At 45.3% G+C, this 20,289-nt stretch overlaps 1 protein-coding gene across 4 annotated transcripts in view; it reads right to left on the reverse strand.

Moving 5' to 3' along the window:
• The window catches only part of LOC134949388 (calpain-1 catalytic subunit-like), a 91,563-nt gene that overhangs the window by 25,319 nt on the left and 45,955 nt on the right, over nucleotides 1-20,289 (reverse strand). For all 4 annotated transcript variants that reach the window (XR_010183153.1, XM_063937933.1, XM_063937932.1 and 1 more), the window contains one exon: nucleotides 17,086-17,144. Coding sequence is in view for 3 of the 4 variants with exons in the window: in XM_063937933.1 (XP_063794003.1) it covers nucleotides 17,086-17,144 (59 nt within the window). In the remaining variant the exon portion in view is untranslated. The remainder of the gene's footprint in view (nucleotides 1-17,085; nucleotides 17,145-20,289) is intronic.

A 20,289-nucleotide genomic window follows, 5' to 3' on the forward strand; every position in this document is an offset into this window, starting at 1 on the left:
TGCCAGACCAAGGTAAAATATTTGGGACACTGTCTGACACAAGGACTGAGACACCTCACCGCTGATAGAATTCAAGCAATTCGTGACATTACCCTGCCACAAACCCAGCAACAGATAAGAATGTTTTTAGGAATGTGTGGGTATTGCCGTAACTGGATCCCAGGTTTTTCCATACTAGCCTTGCCTTTACAGGAGATGGTCTCCTCAAACAAACCTGATCGGATTTCGCACACAGACGAGTCTGAGATGGCATTTGAGAGACTTAAACAGTGCCTAACGCAGGCACCAGCATTAGGCATGCCAGATTATGGAAAACCCTTTGAGCTGTACGGAACAGAGAGTGCTGGGTGCGCGGCAGGTGTCTTAACCCAGAAGCATGGTGATGCCAGCAGGCCGGTAGCCTACTATAGCGCTCAGCTAGACACGGTAGCGCGATCCCTCCCCACATGCTTGCGAAGTGTTGCAGCAATAGCATTGCTAGTAAGTAAAAGCGAAGATGTAGTGCTAGGACACAACCTCACAATTCATACACCACATGCAGTGTCAGCTTTACTAAATTCTGCCCAAACCAGACACGTCTCATCAGCACGGTTTACAAGATGGGAATTGGCGTTGATGGCCCCCGTAAACATCACCATAAGGAGATGCAGTGCATTAAATCCTGCAACATATCTCCCAGGTGTGCCTGGACAGGCACAAAGGGTGGAGGATGAGAGTGATGGTGAAGGAGGATTTAGTAAGGAAAATGACACACATGATTGTATGGAATATTTGACCCAAAATTTCACGGCAAGGCCTGACATCAGTGACAACCCACTGGAAGATGTAGATTTTACTTTCTACACTGACGGCAGTTGTCACAGATAGACGGACTCGGGAGACTTGTGTACTGGATACGCAGTCGTAGATGACCAAGGTACCATAGAAGCGGAACCCCTAGGCCCACCACACTCAGCACAAGTTGCTGAACTGGTTGCCCTAACCAGAGCATGCGAATTGGCTAAAGGCAAGTCAGCCAATATCTACACGGATTCTAGGTACGCCTTCGAGTAGTCCATGATTTCGGGGCCCTATGGCGCATCAGAAATTTCATGACGGCAGCTGGCACACCCGTAGCGCATGCAGCCCACATCAAAAGACTTCTAACAGCGATACAGGAACCCGACAGAGTGGCTGTTATCAAGTGTAAAGCCCACACGTATAGCCAAGACCCGGTATCACTTGGTAACAGCCGAGCAGACAAAGCTGCTAAATCAGCAGCCAGTACCCCCATACAGACAGACACGACACAACTGATGGTATTTAATACTGTAAACACACAGAAATTATATGAAATGCAAAATTTGTGTTCACCACAAGAAAAGGCAGTTTGGAGGTCAAAAGGATATGGCCTGGAGTCCTCAGGACTCTGGACAGATGGACAGGGTAAGCCAGTGGCACCCAGAGCATACCTTCCAAGTCTAGCGGAAGCGGCACATGGACTGACTCATCTAGGCAAAGAAGGAATGTGTAAGTTGGTAAGAGCTTATTGGTGCGCCCCAGGATTCTCTTCCCATGCGGGTAAAAGAGCGATGACATGTCTCACCTGCTTGAGGAAGAATATCGGAAAGGCAATACCAACAGAGCCATCCCATATCCCTTCTACAGATGGTCCTTTCCAGGTAATACAAATTGATTTCATACAATTGCCACCTTGTAGAAATTTAAAATATGTATTGGTTTGTATTGACGTGTTCTCAAATTGGGTTGAAGCATTTCCCGCGGCCACAAATACCGCTGTGTTTACTGCAAAGAAAATTGTGCAGGAATTTGTGTGTAGGTACGATATCCCTAGAATCATTGAGAGTGATAGGGGTACCCATTTTACAGGTGAAGTTTTTCAAGCAATGTGTAAGTTGATGGGAATTAATAGTAAGCTGCACACTCCGTACCGCCCCCAGGCGAGTGCGAAAGTGGAAAGAGTAAACAGCACTATTAAAAACAAATTAAGCAAGGTAATGGCTGAAACAGGATTGTTGTGGCCCGAAGCTTTGCCAATCGTATTATACAGCATCAGAACCACTCCCAGGTCCCCTCTTAATCTGTCTCCTTTTGAAATTCTGTTTGGTCGACAACCCCATGTTATGATTAACCCCCAGGATGATTTGAAATGTAACAATGAAGTAACTGTAAAGTATTTGGTTAAGATGAGTAAGCAATTGAGGAATCAGAATGATAATCTAAAGTTGGTGATTCCTGATTTGCCAGACAGTAATTGTCATGACATGAAACCTGGGGATTATGTAATGATACAGAATTTTCTACGCTCAGGTTGCCTTATTGACAGATGGGAAGGACCATATCAAGTCTTATTGACCAGCACGACAGCATTGAAGGTTGCAGAGAGAGAGACTTGGGTCCATTCGTCTCATTGTAAAAAGGTTGCTGACCCAGAGAGGTCCCGTGATAAAGAACAGACGGTAGAGGTTGTATCACTAGAGTGTCTGTTCCGGGAAGGTTGAGACGACACCTGAGCGCTGAGAATAATAAGACCGGAGGCGTTTGTCGAGCCAGATTTCTTTCTCCCTTTTGTTATTTTCTCCAGTTCCCATCTCCCTCCTATTCTCCTCCCCCCTTCTTATTTTTCTCCTTTTCCTCCTATAAGATGGACTTGCCCCAAGAGACTGTGATCCAGATTTTCCTGTTGACCATGATGTTGACCAGAGCAGTCTGTCTCGGTGAGAGTACCATGGAGGTCGAGAAAGGATCTGGAATGGGTTCTGATGACCAGGATGGAGGCGTAGTTTTCCAAGAGCAACATAATCACCGAGTAAAGGCGAGTATCAGAAAACGATCTGGTAGCATTGACAATAGAAGGAATTGTGAAGGATTGTTAGCTGAAGAGAACTGCATCTGTAGGCATTGTGACAATATAGTTGAGGATGGGTGCATCAAGAAATGTCAGTCCAGTTTTAATGTCCACATGGACCGGCATCCATTGGGTGACTATCACTCCTTAGTGGGTAAAGTGTTAAACCAGACAGACTGTTGGGTATGCTCTCAAGTACCTCAAGGTCACAGCAAATCAGGGCTAGTACCATTCCCGTTAACTGTAGGAGAGGTACTTGAGTTAAGTGGTGGGAGGCCGGTGGACAAGAGGTTTAATATCTCTAGTCCTCCTAGTTTGAAGCTCCACCAGTATCATGTGGATAAGTCCTTAGTATGCTTTAACATTTCCAATCCCCGAAAGCCGGGAAATTGGGAAGTGTCATGGAGTAATCAAACCATGACATTTTCATATAGAGCCGATAGAATGCCCATAGACACAGAGCTTATACGCCAGATCGCCAACAGTGGAAAATATTTCCGGTATAGGTACACTCTAGGAAGTAGGACCCTGCGAGTTGGAGAAGTATCACCAGGATACTGTGCACATATCATACAACCTGATACGTGTACTAGACAGATGGGAGAATTAGGGTTAGGAGATTTCACATGGAAAATTTGTAACATGGTTATGTCATACTCCGTCCCATATGTTCTCCCCGATGATGCATATTTCATATGCGGGAGAAAGGCGTATAAGTGGCTTGCCCCAAACTCAGAGGGATTGTGTTACATTGGAAAAGTACTGCCAGAAGTAATGACTGTATCCCATACCAAAATGAAAGACATTCACCGCGGTGCCCAAGCTCCTTATACTCACACTCATTACGAGCACGTCGTTAAACGGCACCTGATAGAAAGGACAGAGCATCCGGCCTCTGATCTGATCCATGAATCCACCGGGATTCAATTCCTACTCGCGTTAGATATCACTCGTACCGCCAGAGGAGTGATAAATTATAGATATATATCTGCGCTAGCGAACTTGTTAGACAATATCACCGAAATGTATGACGACACGTTTAGGTACACTGGGAGAGAGTTACAAGCCTACAAAACAGAGCTGGTTCAGCATAGGATGATTCTCAATTACCTCACAGCAGTGACAGGCGGGTATTGTGTTACCCTAGCAACTCAGTATGGTGTAAAGTGCTGCACGTATATTACAAACAGCACTGAGGACCCGGCCGAGGTCATAGACCAAAAGATGGATGACATTTTGCAATTGAAGTGGGAGTTTCGAAGGAAACACAATCTCACACTCGCTGCTGTGGGTAATGAGCTGACCAGTTGGGTGTCATGGTTGAACCCACGAAATTGGTTCTCTGGTTTAGGAGAATGGACCCAAGGTATTATAATGGACGTAGGGAAATTTCTCTTGTGTATTCTGGGAGTCGTCATATTGGTTGGTCTGATATTTAGATGCGTTCGGGCTTTAACGAAGTGTAAAGGTAGTACTAGAGTGATGAGTCTGAGGAGCGAGGACACTGTAATAACAACAACTAATTTGATTTATGACCCAACGATAGAGACAATGTTGTGATGAAAATGTGATTCCACAGTCCGTTTCTTTCACCCGTTTCTCCTTTGTTTTCCTCCAAGGGACAAAGACATCCGCTTGGAAGAAGAATTTGACAACCTCTTTTATACAGACCATTGATGAACTGTCACAGACCCCCAATATCCCTAGTGACTTTAACTTTTTACGAAAGCCCAATACTTTAGAGACTGTAATTTTATGGACAATGGAACAGCTTTTGCTCGCTATTTATAGCAAAAGCACCGAGAGACATCAGACAACATGTACATCAAGACAAGACCTCAATCGGCGACTGTTTATTTAAACTCACATAGTTTACGACTGCATTTATAACGATTGTTTCTTATCTTCATCTCTACAACCTCCAGGTAGTATCTCACATAGTCGACAGGTGATTCTCACATATTAGCATTCACATGTCCCCCCCCCTTCATGTATCATCAACTAAATGTGCTCCCCCATTTGTTGCAACCAAAAGCCGAAAAGAGCTCGGTAGAGTTTGACAGCCCATCCACAGACCCTTGATACGGGATAAGAAGGATTCAAATGTATACTTCGCAATACCTCGAAGCTTGATTTAGAACACGTACGGCACGATGATACATGACCCCTCAAACATGGATCTCATACACACATGCTTTTACTGTCTCACTAGGTCATACTTTTCCCACCTTCTCCTCTCCTCCCTTTACCCAATCATAAAAAGGTATTTACATGATGACATATATTTTTCTGTTTTGTTTAGGAAGTGGCAGTTATTGGTGACTGCCAAAGGCTGGACTGTCAAAGTCGAAAAATATAGCGACCTATGATGCCTTGTACTAACCCCATGCGCTTGCCCGCTGCACGTGCACATTCTCTCCCGTGCGTGCGCATATTCGCAGTTGCGTGACGGCGCCACCACGGTCATGCGCTCAGGCGCGTGCCGCGTGGTATGTGCATTTATGGTAGAGTTTGTGTGCGTCTGGCGGGCGACTCGATCGTTACATAATTAATCCAAATAATGTATTTTATAGGTTATGGTCTCCTTAATAATATCAGTAAGTTTGTTTAGTGTAACTGGTTCATGGACAGAGAGATCCCTCTTTACATGATACAAAGGGTCAGACAGGTTTTGAGCAGTGGTGTTTAGTATGCAACGGTAGAGTATATTGTTAGTAACATTCCGGTGTTGGTTCGAAAGAGATTAATCGCTCCTGCGAATAGTTATGGTTATAAGAAGTTTATGGACATTTACTGTATTTGCAATTCATTATCCATGCGGCGGGAATCCTGAGATTCCCTCCCACCTGAGCAGTATGAAATAGTCACAGCCCACCTGTTTGAATCAACCTATGACCTTTTGTTATAATGTGAAGACAGATTCCTGTGTCCAATGAACAATGAGATTGTAGGCCCCTTTGTAGTGTACTGTATGTAGTGTATATAAGGCAGCCAGTCTGGGCCAGCTCAGTCTACTCTCCACAACGGTTTTCATCATTGACTAACTAGAGAGCTGGTACCAGGACTGCGCAGCGATCATTCCCCAGTGTGTAAGTTTTTCTCTGTAACCAACTTGTTCTCTGTTTGTATTTGCCATACTCTTTCTCTCTCTCTCTCTGTTATTGTTACGCTGTTGTATATTGTATAAGTTCGGTTATTTTGTTTAGGTGTTTCATGTTAGTGCTGTAGTGTATAAGCTGTAACTGTTTTCCCCTTTTACATACTAAAATCATCTAGATAAAGGTTTTGGAACCTTACAAGGTATTGTGTGTTTATCATTACATTGCTAAGGGTATTCGGAGCGTCTCAATCGCTCAAGCGGCTTTTACATAATTGAGGTTAATCAGCGTTACATTGTGTTGCATACAAGGTTTACTGTGTCATTCTGTGAGCGTCTGCGCCGCTCGTGTTCCTCTTGTGGGCACAGCGTCCGCTACGCTAGTAGCGTAGCATTACGGTACTCGGACCGCCTATAGCGTGCTCGATACCCAGCGTAAGCCGTGAGCGAACGTGCCGCTCGTGCGTCTCGACCAAGGCCTAGCGCCTGCTACGCTAAGTGCGTACCTTTACGGTACCCCGTACGCCCATTGCGTACTGAGTCTCTTACCAGTATATAGTGAATGTTATAAGATAAATAATTAGCTTTATCAATGGGCATAGAGGGAGGAGCCAGCATACGTTATCAACTTCTATAGTGCCCATGGCTCTAAGTGGACCCGTCTATACCCCCCATGGTACTAAATGGATTCCCAGTATCCCCTAGGACGCAAGAGAAAAAGTGTTAAACAAATCAAAATATGTTTTATATTTTAGATTCCTCAAAGTAGCCCCCTTTTGCTTTGATGACAGCTTTGCACACTCTTGGCATTCTCTCAATCAGCTGCATGAGGTAGTCTCCTGGAATGGTTTTCCAACAGTCTTAAAGGAGTTCCCAGAGGTGCTGAGCACTTGTTGGCTGCTTTTCCTTCACTCTGCGGTCCAACTCATCCCAAACCATCTCAATTGGGTTAGGTCGGGTGATTGTGGAGGCCAGGTCATCTGACGCAGCACTCCATCACTTTCCTTCTTGGTCAAGTAGCCCTTACATAGCCTGGAGGTGTGTTTGGGGTTATTATCTTGTTGAAAAACAAATGATGGTCCCAGTAAGTGCAAACCAGATGGGATGGCATGGTGATGCAGAATGCTGTGGTAGCCTTGCTGGTTAAATGTGCCTTGAATTTTGAATAAATCACCAACAGTGTCACCAGCAAAGCACCCCCACACCATCACACCTCCTCCTCCATGCTTCACAGTGGGAACCACACATGCAGAAACCATCCGCTCACCTTCTCTGCGTCTCACAAAGACACGGCGGTTGGCACCAAAAATCTCAAATTTGGACTCATCAGACCAAAGTACATATTTCCACTGGTCTAATGTCCATTCCTTGTGTTTGTTGGCCCAAGCAATTCTCTTCTTCTTGTTGTTCATCCTCATTAGTGGCTTCTTCGCAGCAATTTGACCATTAAGGCCTGATTCACGCAGTCTCCTCTGAACAGTTGATGTTGAGATTTGTCTGCTACTTGAACTCTGTGAAGAATTTATGTGGGCTCTAATCTGAGGTGCTGTTAAGTAGCGGTTTCTGAGGCTGGTAACTACTGAATTTATCCTCTGCAGCAGAGGTTACCATTGGTCTTCCTTTCCTGGGGCAGTCCTCATGAGAGCCAGTGTCATCATAGCGTTCGATGGTTTTTGCAACTGCACTTGAGGATACATTCAAAGTTCTTTAAATTTTCCGTATCGACTGATCTTCAGGTCTTAAAGTAATGATGGACTGTCGTTTCTCCTTGCTGAGTTGAGTGGTTCGTGCCATAATATGGATTACAACAGTAGTCAAATAGGGTGTCCACTGTGTGCCAACCCTAACTCTGATGGTCTCAAACACATTAAGAAGCTAAGTAATTCCACAGATTGACTCTTGAAAAGGCACGCCTGTTAATTCAAAACTAGAAATGAGCGGGTTCGGTTTTACTCGGTTCTCAAAACGGCATCTTATTGGCTCACGGACGTCACGTGTTTTGGATAGCCAATAAGAAACATCCGGATAAAACCGAACTGGCGTTAATTCTGGCGTTACATTCGAACCCGCTCATCTCTATTCAAAACCATTCCAGGAGACTACCTCATGAAGCTGATTGAGAGAATGTCAAGAGTGCGCAAAGCTGTCATCAAAGCAAAAGGGGGCTACTTTGAGGAATCTAAAATATATTTTGATTTGTTTTCACAATTTTTTGTTTACAACATAATTCCATATGTGTTCTTTCACAGTTTTGATGTCTTCAGTATTAATCTACAATATAGAAAATAATTAAAATAAATAAAACCCATTGAATGAGAAGGTGTGTCCAAACTTTTGACTGGTACTATATATATATATATATATATATATATATATATATATATATATACACACACACACTGTATATGTACACGGTGATTCAAAAGTCCCAGTACACACTTTGTTTCAAAAACTGTGCAGGATATAGGAAAACTGAATACTCCAGTAAGGTATGCGTGCGGTGGGATATCTTTTAGGGTATGCGCTGAACATGGGCGCCATCTTGAATCTAAGTCAGTTTTCCCATTTCCTGCAAAGGTTTTGAAACAAAAGGGTGTACTGCGACTTTTGAATCAGTGTGTGTGTGTATATATATATATATATATATATATATACACACACATACACACACACTGTATATAAACTCTCAATGTTCTCATTTGTAGACAATATGACAGCTGATTATCAGGGAAAATGTGGCCCAGTCCTTGTGAGAGCAACCCTTCGTTTGTCATTGTCAATAAGTGATGATGCATATTATCAGGAAGCTTTTTACATGACATAGATCATCATGCTGTTTGCCCATCAGATATTTTCTGTGCAATCCTATTTTATAGTTGGATTATGAACAGGTAATGCAATATGTCTGAGGTAAAATCAACAAAGCTCTGTGTCTTCCAGCACTTACAGATGGACGGATAAGTGGGCATGGAGTGGAAATCATATTGTAAACTGTGATAACAAGACCTCAGCCAGCAACACAGGCATAAAGCAGGAGTGAGCGGGCATAGAGCATGGTGAATCAGGAGTAAAATATGTGAACTATGTTTACTGACTGTCAATACAAGTGCTCTGACATATGAGGAGATGATAATGGATATACAGTATATAAACATATTACAGCAATACTTAGGATGTACATCTCATGGGCTAATCCTAAAAAACTCTTTAGGTTGCTGAAGTCTCTAATCAAAAAGCAGCAAGAAAAGAAAGCAAGCGTCTTATAGTGATGAACAACATTAAGATATGCTTATTACGAGAGGAAGGAAGGGGCCCAGGTGCTGACTCCGTCTGGGCCTCGTACTCTCTACCCAGTTGCCAGCTGAGTAGCACTAGTAGACTCTAGCGATGTGGTAGAATTTACTGAGCATGCACGGGTTTCTGCTAAAATGGATGCTGCACCATTTTCCTGGAGACCTATGATTTCCATACTGCACTTACGCAAAATGCAGGGAAAATGGGCCAAGTTCCCAGTGATTTTGTAGAGCAGCTGCTGCCAGAGCAATACCCTCATCATTTACACCTCACTGTACCTGTCCCACATCATTTACACCTCCGCGTACCTGTCCCACATTATTTACACCTCAGTGTACCTGTCCTACATCATTTACACCTCCACATACCTGTCCCACATAATTTAAACCTCAGCGTACTTGTCCCACAACATTTACACCTCACCGTTCCTGTCCTACATCATTTACACCTCCACATACATGTCCCACATCATTTACACCTCAGCGTACCTGTCCTACATAATTTACACCTCCACTTACCTGTCCCGCATCATTTACACCTCAGCGTACCTGTCCTGCATAATTTACACCTCCACATACCTGTCCCACATCATTTACACCTCAGCGTACCTGTCCCACATCATTTACACCTCAGCGTACCTGTCCCGCATAATTTACACCTCCACATACCTGTCCCACATCATTTACACCTCCGCGTACCTGTCCCACATTATTTACACCTCAGTGTACCTGCCCTACATCATTTACACCTCCACATACCTGTCCCACATAATTTAAACCTCAGCGTACTTGTCCCACAACATTTACACCTCACCGTTCCTGTCCTACATCATTTACACCTCCACATACATGTCCCACATCATTTACACCTCCACTTACCTGTCCCACATCATTTACACCTCCACTTACCTGTCCCGCATCATTTACACCTCAGCGTACCTGTCCCACATCATTTACACCTCAGCGTACCTGTCCTACATCATTTACACCTCCACATACCTGTCCCACATAATTTAAACCTCAGCGTACTTGTCCCACAACATTTACACCTCACCGTTCCTGTCCTACATCATTTACACCTCCACATACCTGTCCCACATCATTTACACCTCAGCGTACCTGTCCCACATCATTTACACCTCCACATACCTGTCCCACATCATTTACACCTCAGCGTACCTGTCCCACATCATTTACACCTCAGCGTACCTGTCCCACATCATTTACACCTCAGCGTACCTGTCCCACATCATTTACACCTCAGCGTACCTGTCCCACATCATTTACACCTCAGCGTACCTGTCCCACATCATTTACACCTCAGCGTACCTGTCCCACATCATTTACACCTCAGCGTACCTGTCCCACATCATTTACACCTCAGCGTACCTGTCCCACATCATTTACACCTCAGCGTACCTGTCCCACATCATTTACACCTCAGCGTACCTGTCCCACATCATTTACACCTCAGCGTACCTGTCCCACATCATTTACACCTCAGCGTACCTGTCCCACATCATTTACACCTCAGCGTACCTGTCCCACATCATTTACACCTCAGCGTACCTGTCCCACATCATTTACACCTCAGCGTACCTGTCCCACATCATTTACACCTCAGCGTACCTGTCCCACATCATTTACACCTCAGCGTACCTGTCCCACATCATTTACACCTCAGCGTACCTGTCCCACATCATTTACACCTCAGCGTACCTGTCCCACATCATTTACACCTCAGAGTACCTGTCCCACATCATTTACACCTCAGCGTACCTGTCCCACATCATTTACACCTCAGCGTACCTGTCCCACATCATTTACACCTCAGCGTACCTGTCCCACATCATTTACACCTCAGCGTACCTGTCCCACATCATTTACACCTCAGCGTACCTGTCCCACATTATTTACACCTCAGCGTACCTGTCCCACATCATTTACACCTCAGCGTACCTGTCCCACATCATTTACACCTCAGCGTACCTGTCCCACATCATTTACACCTCAGCGTACCTGTCCCACATCATTTACACCTCAGCGTACCTGTCCCACATCATTTACACCTCAGCGTACCTGTCCCACATCATTTACACCTCAGCGTACCTGTCCCACATCATTTACACCTCAGCGTACCTGTCCCACATCATTTACACCTCAGCGTACCTGTCCCACATCATTTACACCTCAGCGTACCTGTCCCACATCATTTACACCTCAGCGTACCTGTCCCACATCATTTACACCTCCGCGTACCTGTCCCACATCATTTACACCTCAGCGTACCTGTCCCACATCATTTACACCTCAGCGTACCTGTCCCACATCATTTACATCTCCACGTACCTGTCCCACATCATTTACATATCCACGTACCTGTCACACATCATTTACATATCCACGTACCTGTCCCACATCATTTACATATCCACGTACCTGTCCCACATCATTTAACCAATTATTGAGGGTTTTTTTTAGAGAAATTCCCCTGAAAACTGACATGTCATTATTGGCCATATTATGCTATTTAAACCCTTCCAAGTGCATGATTATTCGTTGGAAGAGGTGAGCCAGAGGTTCTGCATTGTTTCCCGGCATTTTGACCTTATAATAAAGATTTCCCCTACCTTTTCCCCTGCTCAGGGGGATTCGCACAAAAATACATGACTTTCATCTAGAAAAGCAATGCGAGTTTAGCACTGAATTGCAAATGTAGTTCGCAGTGCGAGTTCGCTGTGACAGACTCGCAGACCTATTTAAATTAACCCCTTGAAGTGTAAAGAACAGAGTACTGATGATGTCATCTGATCTCAGCTACAGAATTTCCTGATTATTCTAAAGGCAAGTTGTTCAGCAATCCCTGCATCTGAGGTCAGACAGTGCGCTTCCGCAAGATGTTCTTTATAATACAGCCCAGATCAAATCAGCTGTCGGGAATCTGAGATATCTAGGCTGTTGAATACAAAAGAAATCTTTATTAACGGATAGGAAGAGTTTCTGCATATCTCTCAAATCCCATAATTATAGCAAGAAATGGCTGGGAAGATCGTATTCTAAGACTACAAACATCTTTTCCGCTTTCACAGCAACTGTTACTGGGCAAGCCTTCAGTTGTCAGGAGCTCATGGAATCGTAAGCATGAGAAGGAGCAGGAACTGCTGACTGACTGCACCAAGCTTCATCATGAAGTAATGACTGCACTTCAGTCATTTCCCACACGTTTCCTTATTAGCTACATAACGCTGGCTGTGCAATGTGGTATCTGGATGATGAAAGAGCTACACTGTCTAGTCAAACAGTTAATAGTCGACATTGCTTCAGGTCGACAGGTACAAAAGGTCGACACATGTTTTTATTTTTTTTATTTTTACCAACATTTGCTTGATTTTCCATCCACGTGGACTATGACTTGGAAACGTAACCTTACCCAAAGCGTAGCGAGGGTCTATGTTTGTACTGATGGTGGTCACAAAACATGAAATATACAAGATGCTGCGAAACTCCCCCTCAAAAAAATAAAAAATGTGTCGACCATTTATGTGTTGCCCATTGTCATATCAACCTTTAGACCTTGTTGACCTTTCGTACCCGTCGACCTTAACCACTGTCGACCTTTGATCTGTTGATGTTTTGCACCTGTCAACCTAAAGCATGTCCACCACATGGTGTCGACCTATTGCCTGTCTATCTAGACAGTGTAGATCTTTCATACCACACCCGTGCAAAGCTGCAACTTGTAGTTCTATTTATGTAAAAAATACAAAATATAACATTTAGTGCATCTGTAGTTATTGTCTAAATAGACTAAACCTAAGTTTAATATACAGTATTCACCAAACATGAACCAAATAAGTAATGCATGATACATATCGTCTGCTCAAAGCAGCAATGTGAATTCAGGACCTTCAGCATGGATCGCTATTCAGAGAAACTGCAGTTGTCTGCGAGAAGAAAGGCGCCGCCCGGACAGGAAGAAAAAAGGCCCGGTGCAAAATTGCTAATGGATTGCAGATTATTGAGGGTCATTCCGAGTTGTTCGCTCGTTAGTTTTTTTCGCAACGGAGCGATTTGTCGCAAACTGCGCATGCGCAATGTTCGCAGTGCGCCTGCGCCAAGTAAATTAGCACAAAAGTTTGGTATTTTACTCACGGCCTAACAAAGTTTTTTCATCAGTCTGGTGATCGGAGTGTGATTGACAGGAAGTGGGTGTTTCTGGGCGGAAACTGACCGTTTTATGGGAGTGTGCGGAAAAACGCAGGCGTTTCAGGGGAAAACGCTGGAGTGGCTGGAGAAACGGGGGAGTGTCTGGGCGAACGCTGGGTGTGTTTGTGACGTCAAACCAGGAACGAAACTGACTGAACTGATCGCAGTGTAGGAGTAAGTCTCGAGCTACTCAGAAACTGCTAAGAAATTTCTATTCGCAATTCTGCTAATCTTTCGTTCGCAATTCTGCTATGCTAAGATACACTCCCAGAGGGCGACGGCCTAACGTGTGCAATGCTGCTAAAAGCAGCTAGCGAGCGAACAACTCGGAATGAGGGCCGCTGTCCACTCGCAGATGCATAAGCAATTCCCGGAACATGGGCCCTCATTCCGAGTTGATCGCTCGCTAGCTGCTTTTAGCAGCAGTGTGAAAGTACTTCGCGCGTGCGTACTGCGACCCGTACGCATGCGCAGAAATGCCACTTTTTTACCTAATCGCCGCGCTGCGAACGAAAGCAGCTAGCGATCAACTCGGAATAAGGGCTTGGAAGAATCTTTGCCGTCTGAGCAAATATGAGTAGGTCTGAGGCTGCCACTAATCTGTGACTGAGACGGCCTGGAAGTGGCCTGCGCTGACATCAGAGACCCTCCCCAAAAACACTTGGGCACGCCTGCGTTTATTATGACACACCCATAAAACGGACGGTTTGTGCCCAGAAACGCCGGCTTCCTGTCAGTCAAACAGCGGTTATTTTGCGTTTATCATCTGTACGCAATTTGTGTCGCTATTACCCCTCACACATGCGCAATGCGAAAGCTACACATACGCAGTCGTTCGATAATCGCTCAATTTGCGATTTCTCTGAATAGCGATCCATGCCGACTTAGGCCCTCAGATCCATAAGTATATGAAGAAAAGTAGTATTACATATATTTATTTTGTTATTTTCCCTTTTCTGTTAGTATGACATCACAATTCCTGTGTTCATAAGACCTGTTTTCCTTCTGCACTAGTCACCCCTCAGGACTCTGCTACCAGAGGGCCACCATCTCTTCTCCTGTCATTGCATGTGATCTGACATGGGAATGGAGGATTAGGCTGAAGGGTCTATTGGGGGCCGGGGCAATGTGCACAAAGAGGTCTAGCACTGTGGCAGCTAGTCAATGAAATCTGGCAACACTTCTATACATTGTGGCCGGGGAATCTGTATAATATGAAAGGTGATTTATTCTGAGCGGAGCCTGATTAAGAGGCCTATGTATAATTCAATAAGTGCGGCGTTTCCCCCCAAAACACCCGTTTCCGGGGAGATACCCACACATATTAAGTATTCCCTGAATGTACCATGGAGGGACCCCAGCAGATATCTCGGATATCTGTTGCAGTTCCTCCATTTCCGTCAGCAACCGCAACACCCATCGGTTTCTAAGGGGTTGCAAAGCTGTCCAATTTACCTCACAATAACTACCGGGAGAGGGTTCCTCCGGAACACTCCCTGGCAATGGTCCCTGCATATGTGTGGTCAGCAGACTGCGCATGTGCAGGAGTCCCAAGACCCTGCTGATGCTGTCACCTCACTCCGAACACATTCTCCCAGAGCCCATGTCCCTGCATGTGAACATTGATAAACCCAGGTGGTACTTACATTTTTCTTGCAGCAAGTAGCAGCGATAGGAAATGACTGTTATCAGTCTGAAGTCTGATAATTGATACATATGCTCCTAAGGGTGGGGTTCACAGGGTCGACCACACTTAGGTCGACCACTATTGGTCGACAGTAAACTAAGTCGACACCCAAAATAGGTTGACACAAGCATTAGGTCGACATGAGCAAGTTCTACATAACAAAAGGTTGACATGAGGTTTTTTTAAAACATTTTGGGTTGTTTTCTTCGTAAAGTGACCGGGAACCCCAATTAGTGCACCGTGTCCCCTTGCCATGCTTCGGGGTTCAAGTTACCGTTCCCAATTGTAGTTCACGTGGATTGTAAAGTAAGAAAAAGTTCAAAAAATGAAAAAAAATTGTGAAAAACTCATGTTGACCTTTTGTCATGTCAACCTAGAACATGTCAACCTGGTGACCATGTCAACCTAGAAACCCTGTCGACCGAATGCATGTCGTCCAATAGTGGTCGACCTAGTGACTGTCGACCTACGTGTGGTCAACCTAGAGACTGGATACCGCTCCTAAGACCCCATGTGGCTGTTGGAGTATAGGGGGTCATTCCGAGTTGATCACTCGCTGCTGATTTTTGCAGCGCAGCGATCAGGTGAAAAAAAACAGCATTTATGCGCATGCGTATGGGCCGCAATGCGCACGCGCGTCGTACGGGTACAAAGCCCGTTGTGGTTGTGCACAGGTTCTAGCGAAGTTTTTCTTTGCACTGACGGCCGCAACAAGATAGACAGAAAGGGGGCGTTTCTGGGTGTCAACTGACCGTTTTCAGGGAGTGTTTGCAAAAACGCAGGCTTGTCTGAAAAAACGCAGGCGTGGCTGGGCGTTCGCTGGGTGGGTGTATGACGTCAAATCCGGACACGAGTAGGCTGAAGTGATCGCAAGCGCTGAGTAGGTTCAGAGCTATTCTGAAACTGCACAAACTGTTTCTGCAGAGCTTGGCTGCACAAGTGTTCGCACTTCTGCTAAGCTAAAATACACTCCCCAGTGGGCGGCAGCATAGCGTTTGCACGGCTGCTAAAACTAGCTAGCGAGCGATCAACTTGGAATGACCCCCTCAGTACCTTGTCTCCTGTGTATACATTACACTGGGTGCGCATCCTCTAGTGTTTACCCTCTAGTGCTGGAGCATCTGGGAGGCGGAGACTGATCACACAGTTCCTCCGGCAGTGGAGAGAGAGAGAGACAGTTCCTCTGGCAGCGGAGAGAGAGAGACAGTTCCTCCGGCAGTGGAGAGAGAGAGAGAGACAGTTCCTCTGGCAGCGGAGAGAGAGAGAGACAGTTCCTCCGGCAGCGGAAAGAGAGAGAGACAGTTCCCCCGGCAGTGGAGAGAGACAGTTCCTCCGGCAGTGGAGAGAGAGAGAGAGACAGTTCCTCCTGCAGTGTAGAGAGAGAGATGGTTCCTCTGTAGCGTGTGTCACACTGCCTGAGCGGGACAGAGAGCAGTGGGCGATATGTGTTCCTTCCAATGGGAGTCAGTCTGCGTGGATGTGCAGCCTTCCATCCCATACTGTCAGAGTCACTACCTTACCACAGCCGCATGACATATATAGCGATAAGTACTGCGCTTTCACTGTACCAGCCTGTTATATATATATGAGTGAGTTTCTGCTGCTGCAGAACATCTTCTGCATTAACAAGTGTTGTCGTTGTATGTTAATAAACCAGCATTCTGGTTAACTATCAATTGTGTGGATTACCATCACTATCAAGCACTGCAACGCTCTGCCAACAGTGGCTCTAGGTAATATAGTGGTTTGGGCCTTTCTTTTGATACAAATAACCCATATCACAATCAGTTGGGGTAATCCGGACCCGCAGTACCCACTGAGCCCTAGATGAGTGCATATGTTGCATAGTGGGTGATCCAGCTTTGGTTCTGTGTAATGCAGATGACAATGAAAGAGAGTGTAATTATTATATCCATGCAAAGGGCGCTGTTCGCAGCTCTTCATATACACATACCTGACGGTAATTTAGGGTCACTGAGCCGGAACCGGTCTGGTCTGCAGCCTGGAACTTCTCTGCAGAATATAAGAGAGATTAGATAAAACGTTATCTTTCATTCAGAAACTGATCAGCTCAGACCTACAGATAACATCCAAACGCTGAGCATATTTTATATTGCCACATGCAGATTGTTCTCCTGCTGTCTCTTGCCTGACACACGACATGGTCAGTCACTGGGTGAGATCTTCCCAAGATCTATAAAGTAATATCACTGCCTCTCTGTGCCTTCATGTAAGTGTAAAGAAGAAACGGTCACGCAGGCACTTTGTGTGCCTGATATTGAGCTCTGTGTTCCCACGCTCTAGTTGCCTTCTCTTAGTGGGCAGTATAAATGGCTCTGTACACTAGATCTACTATGGATGCTGCTGGGTTATATCAGTTGGTTTGACCTGTATCAGTAGACTATAGTCAGTGAGCAAAAGTTAAGGGCTCTACACACTGTGCGATTCGGGCGATTTGAATAATGAACAACGGGCCGACTACAGACCTGTTCGCTCGCTAGTTTTTTTTTGCAGCCCTGCGTTCGCATAGTCGCCGCCCATAGGGGAGTGTATTTTCACTTTGCAAGTGTGTGAACGCATGTGTATCAGAACTGTACAAACAGATCCTGTGCAGTCTCTGAGTAGCCCAGGACTTACTCAGGCGCTGCGATGACATCAGACTGTCCGGGACCGGAATTGACGTCAGGAACCCTCCCTGAAAACGCATGGACACGCCTGCGTTTTCCAACCACTCCCAGAAAACAGTCAGTTGACACCCACAAACGGCTTCTTCCTGTCAATCTGCTTGCGATCAGCTGTGCGAATGGATTCTTTGCACAAACCCATAGCTGAGCGGCGATCCGCTTTGTACCCGTGCGACGCGCCTGCGTATTGCGGTGCATACGGATGCGCAGTTTAGACCTGATCGCAGGCTGTATGAAAACGCAGCCTAGCGATCAGGTCTGAATTAGGCTACATGAATGATTTTTCAGTAACGATTTTTACCATACACACTGAACGATTTGTATGAACGAGTATAAAACGATATTAAATGTATTAATTGTATTAAATGATAATAGACCAACGATGAACGACTGCGGGGATGCATATCATTCATCGTCGGTGGCTCCACACTGAACTATATGAACGATATATCGTTCATTTTTTAACGATCTCTTTCATATCTTTCTAAAATGTTGTCCAGTGTGTAGAGCCCTTTAGATGGTATCATTGGATCTGAATGGAGAGTTAGCAGGCCAGACAGGTGAAGACCAAATGTTAAGGGGCCTACACACTGGGCGATATCTTGAAAGATATGAACGATATTGTTCATAAATGAACAATAAATCGTTCATATCTTTTAGTGTGGATGCATCAACAATGAACAATGCATTCGTTCATCGCTGAACGATCATCGTTGATACATGCCAGTCAGTATGGACGATATAGATGTACGTACCCTCGTATCGTCCAAATTGACCATCGATATCGCCCAGTGTGTAGTAAAAATCGACCACTGATAATATCGATGGTCGATAATATCGATGGTCAAAAACATCGTCCAGTGTGTAGCCCCCTTTAGAGAGGTCTTGAAGGTCAGACAGATGAAGACCAAATGAGAGAGCTCTGGATGCCAAGGGGGGGATCAGAGACAGGCGGCCACAGCTCACTGGAGTGTATGGGTCGAATTCAAATGTTTGAAGAGTCAGTTGGGTGTCTGTGTTTTCCTATCTGATAGACAGGAAAAAACAGACTCCCAACCGACTTTCCAAACATTTGAATTCCCCCTATGTATCAATAGAGGGTTAGTTAAGAATGGGTGACTAATGCAGGATTGCAAGATGCCGGAGAAATGCCAGATGAGAGTGCGAGAACATCTAGTAGGGTGGGGAAGGAGATGACTAGGTGTGAAGAAATGGTACAGAGAGGCGGAAAGAGAAGAAGAAGAGCAGAGATTTCCTCCTCGGTTACAGGGAGGGAGCATGAAGGACAAAGAGAAGTGCAGGGGAGTTGAGATTTCATAAAACTTCATGTCAGAAGGAGTCTACACAATGTAGAGATACAGTACATCAGGTGACCGACATACAATGCAATTCTGGTGCTTATTTTACAAAGCTAAGCCCATCCTGGTGGCTAATATACCCTGCCGAAAACAATCTGCAAGCCAGACGCCGGAGCTACTGTAAAGGGCCCTACACACTTGTAAAGATATGAACGCTATCATTCATATCTTTCAGTGTGGATGCTTCAACGATGAAAGATGTGCGTGTCCACAATCGTTCATTGTTAAACGATCGTTTAAACATGCCAGTCAATTTAGACAATATAGGCCCTCATTCCGAGTTGATCGGTCGCTAGCTGCTTTTAGCAGCATTGCACACGCTAGGCCGCCGCCCTCTGGGAGTGTATCTTAGCTTAGCAGAATAGCGAACGAAAGATTAGTAGAACTGCTCGAAAATCTTTTCCTGCAGTTTCTGAGTAGCTCCAGACCTACTCCTAGATTGCGATCACCTCAGTCCATTTAGTTCCTTGTTTGACGTCACAAACACGCCCTGCGTTCGGCCAGCCACTCCCCCGTTTCTCCAGCCACTCCTGCGTTTTAGCCTGACACGCCTGCGTTTTTTAGCACACTCCTGGAAAACGGTCAGTTTCCGCCCAGAAACACCCACTTCCTGTCAATCACACACCGATCAGCAGAGCGACTGAAAAGCGTCGCTCGCCCTTGTGTAAATTTGCTTAGTTTTGTGTGAAATTACTTGGCGCGAGCGCACTGCGGCCCATACGCATGCGTAGAACAGCCGGTTATTAGCCTGATCGCTATGCTGCGAAAAACGGCAGCGAGCGATCAACTCGGAATGAGGGCCATAGTGGGGTAATTTAGAGTTGATCGCAGCAGCAAATTTGTTAGCCTTTGTGCAAAACCATGTGCACTGCATGGGGGGCAGATGTAACATGTGCAGAGAGAGTTAGATTTGGGTGGGGGGTGTTCAAACTAAAATCTAAATTGCAGTGTAAAAATAAAGCAGCCAGTACTATTTACCCTGCACAGAAACAATATAACCCACCCAAATCTAACTCTCTCTGCACATGTTACATCTGCCCCCCCCCCCCCCCCCAGTGGGGTGTGGTTCATTAGATCGACATGCATTAGGTCGACATACATTGGGTCGACCACTGA

The sequence above is a fragment of the Pseudophryne corroboree genome, chromosome 8 (assembly GCF_028390025.1).
Source record: "Pseudophryne corroboree isolate aPseCor3 chromosome 8, aPseCor3.hap2, whole genome shotgun sequence".
NCBI classification, from domain to species: Eukaryota; Metazoa; Chordata; class Amphibia; order Anura; family Myobatrachidae; genus Pseudophryne; species Pseudophryne corroboree.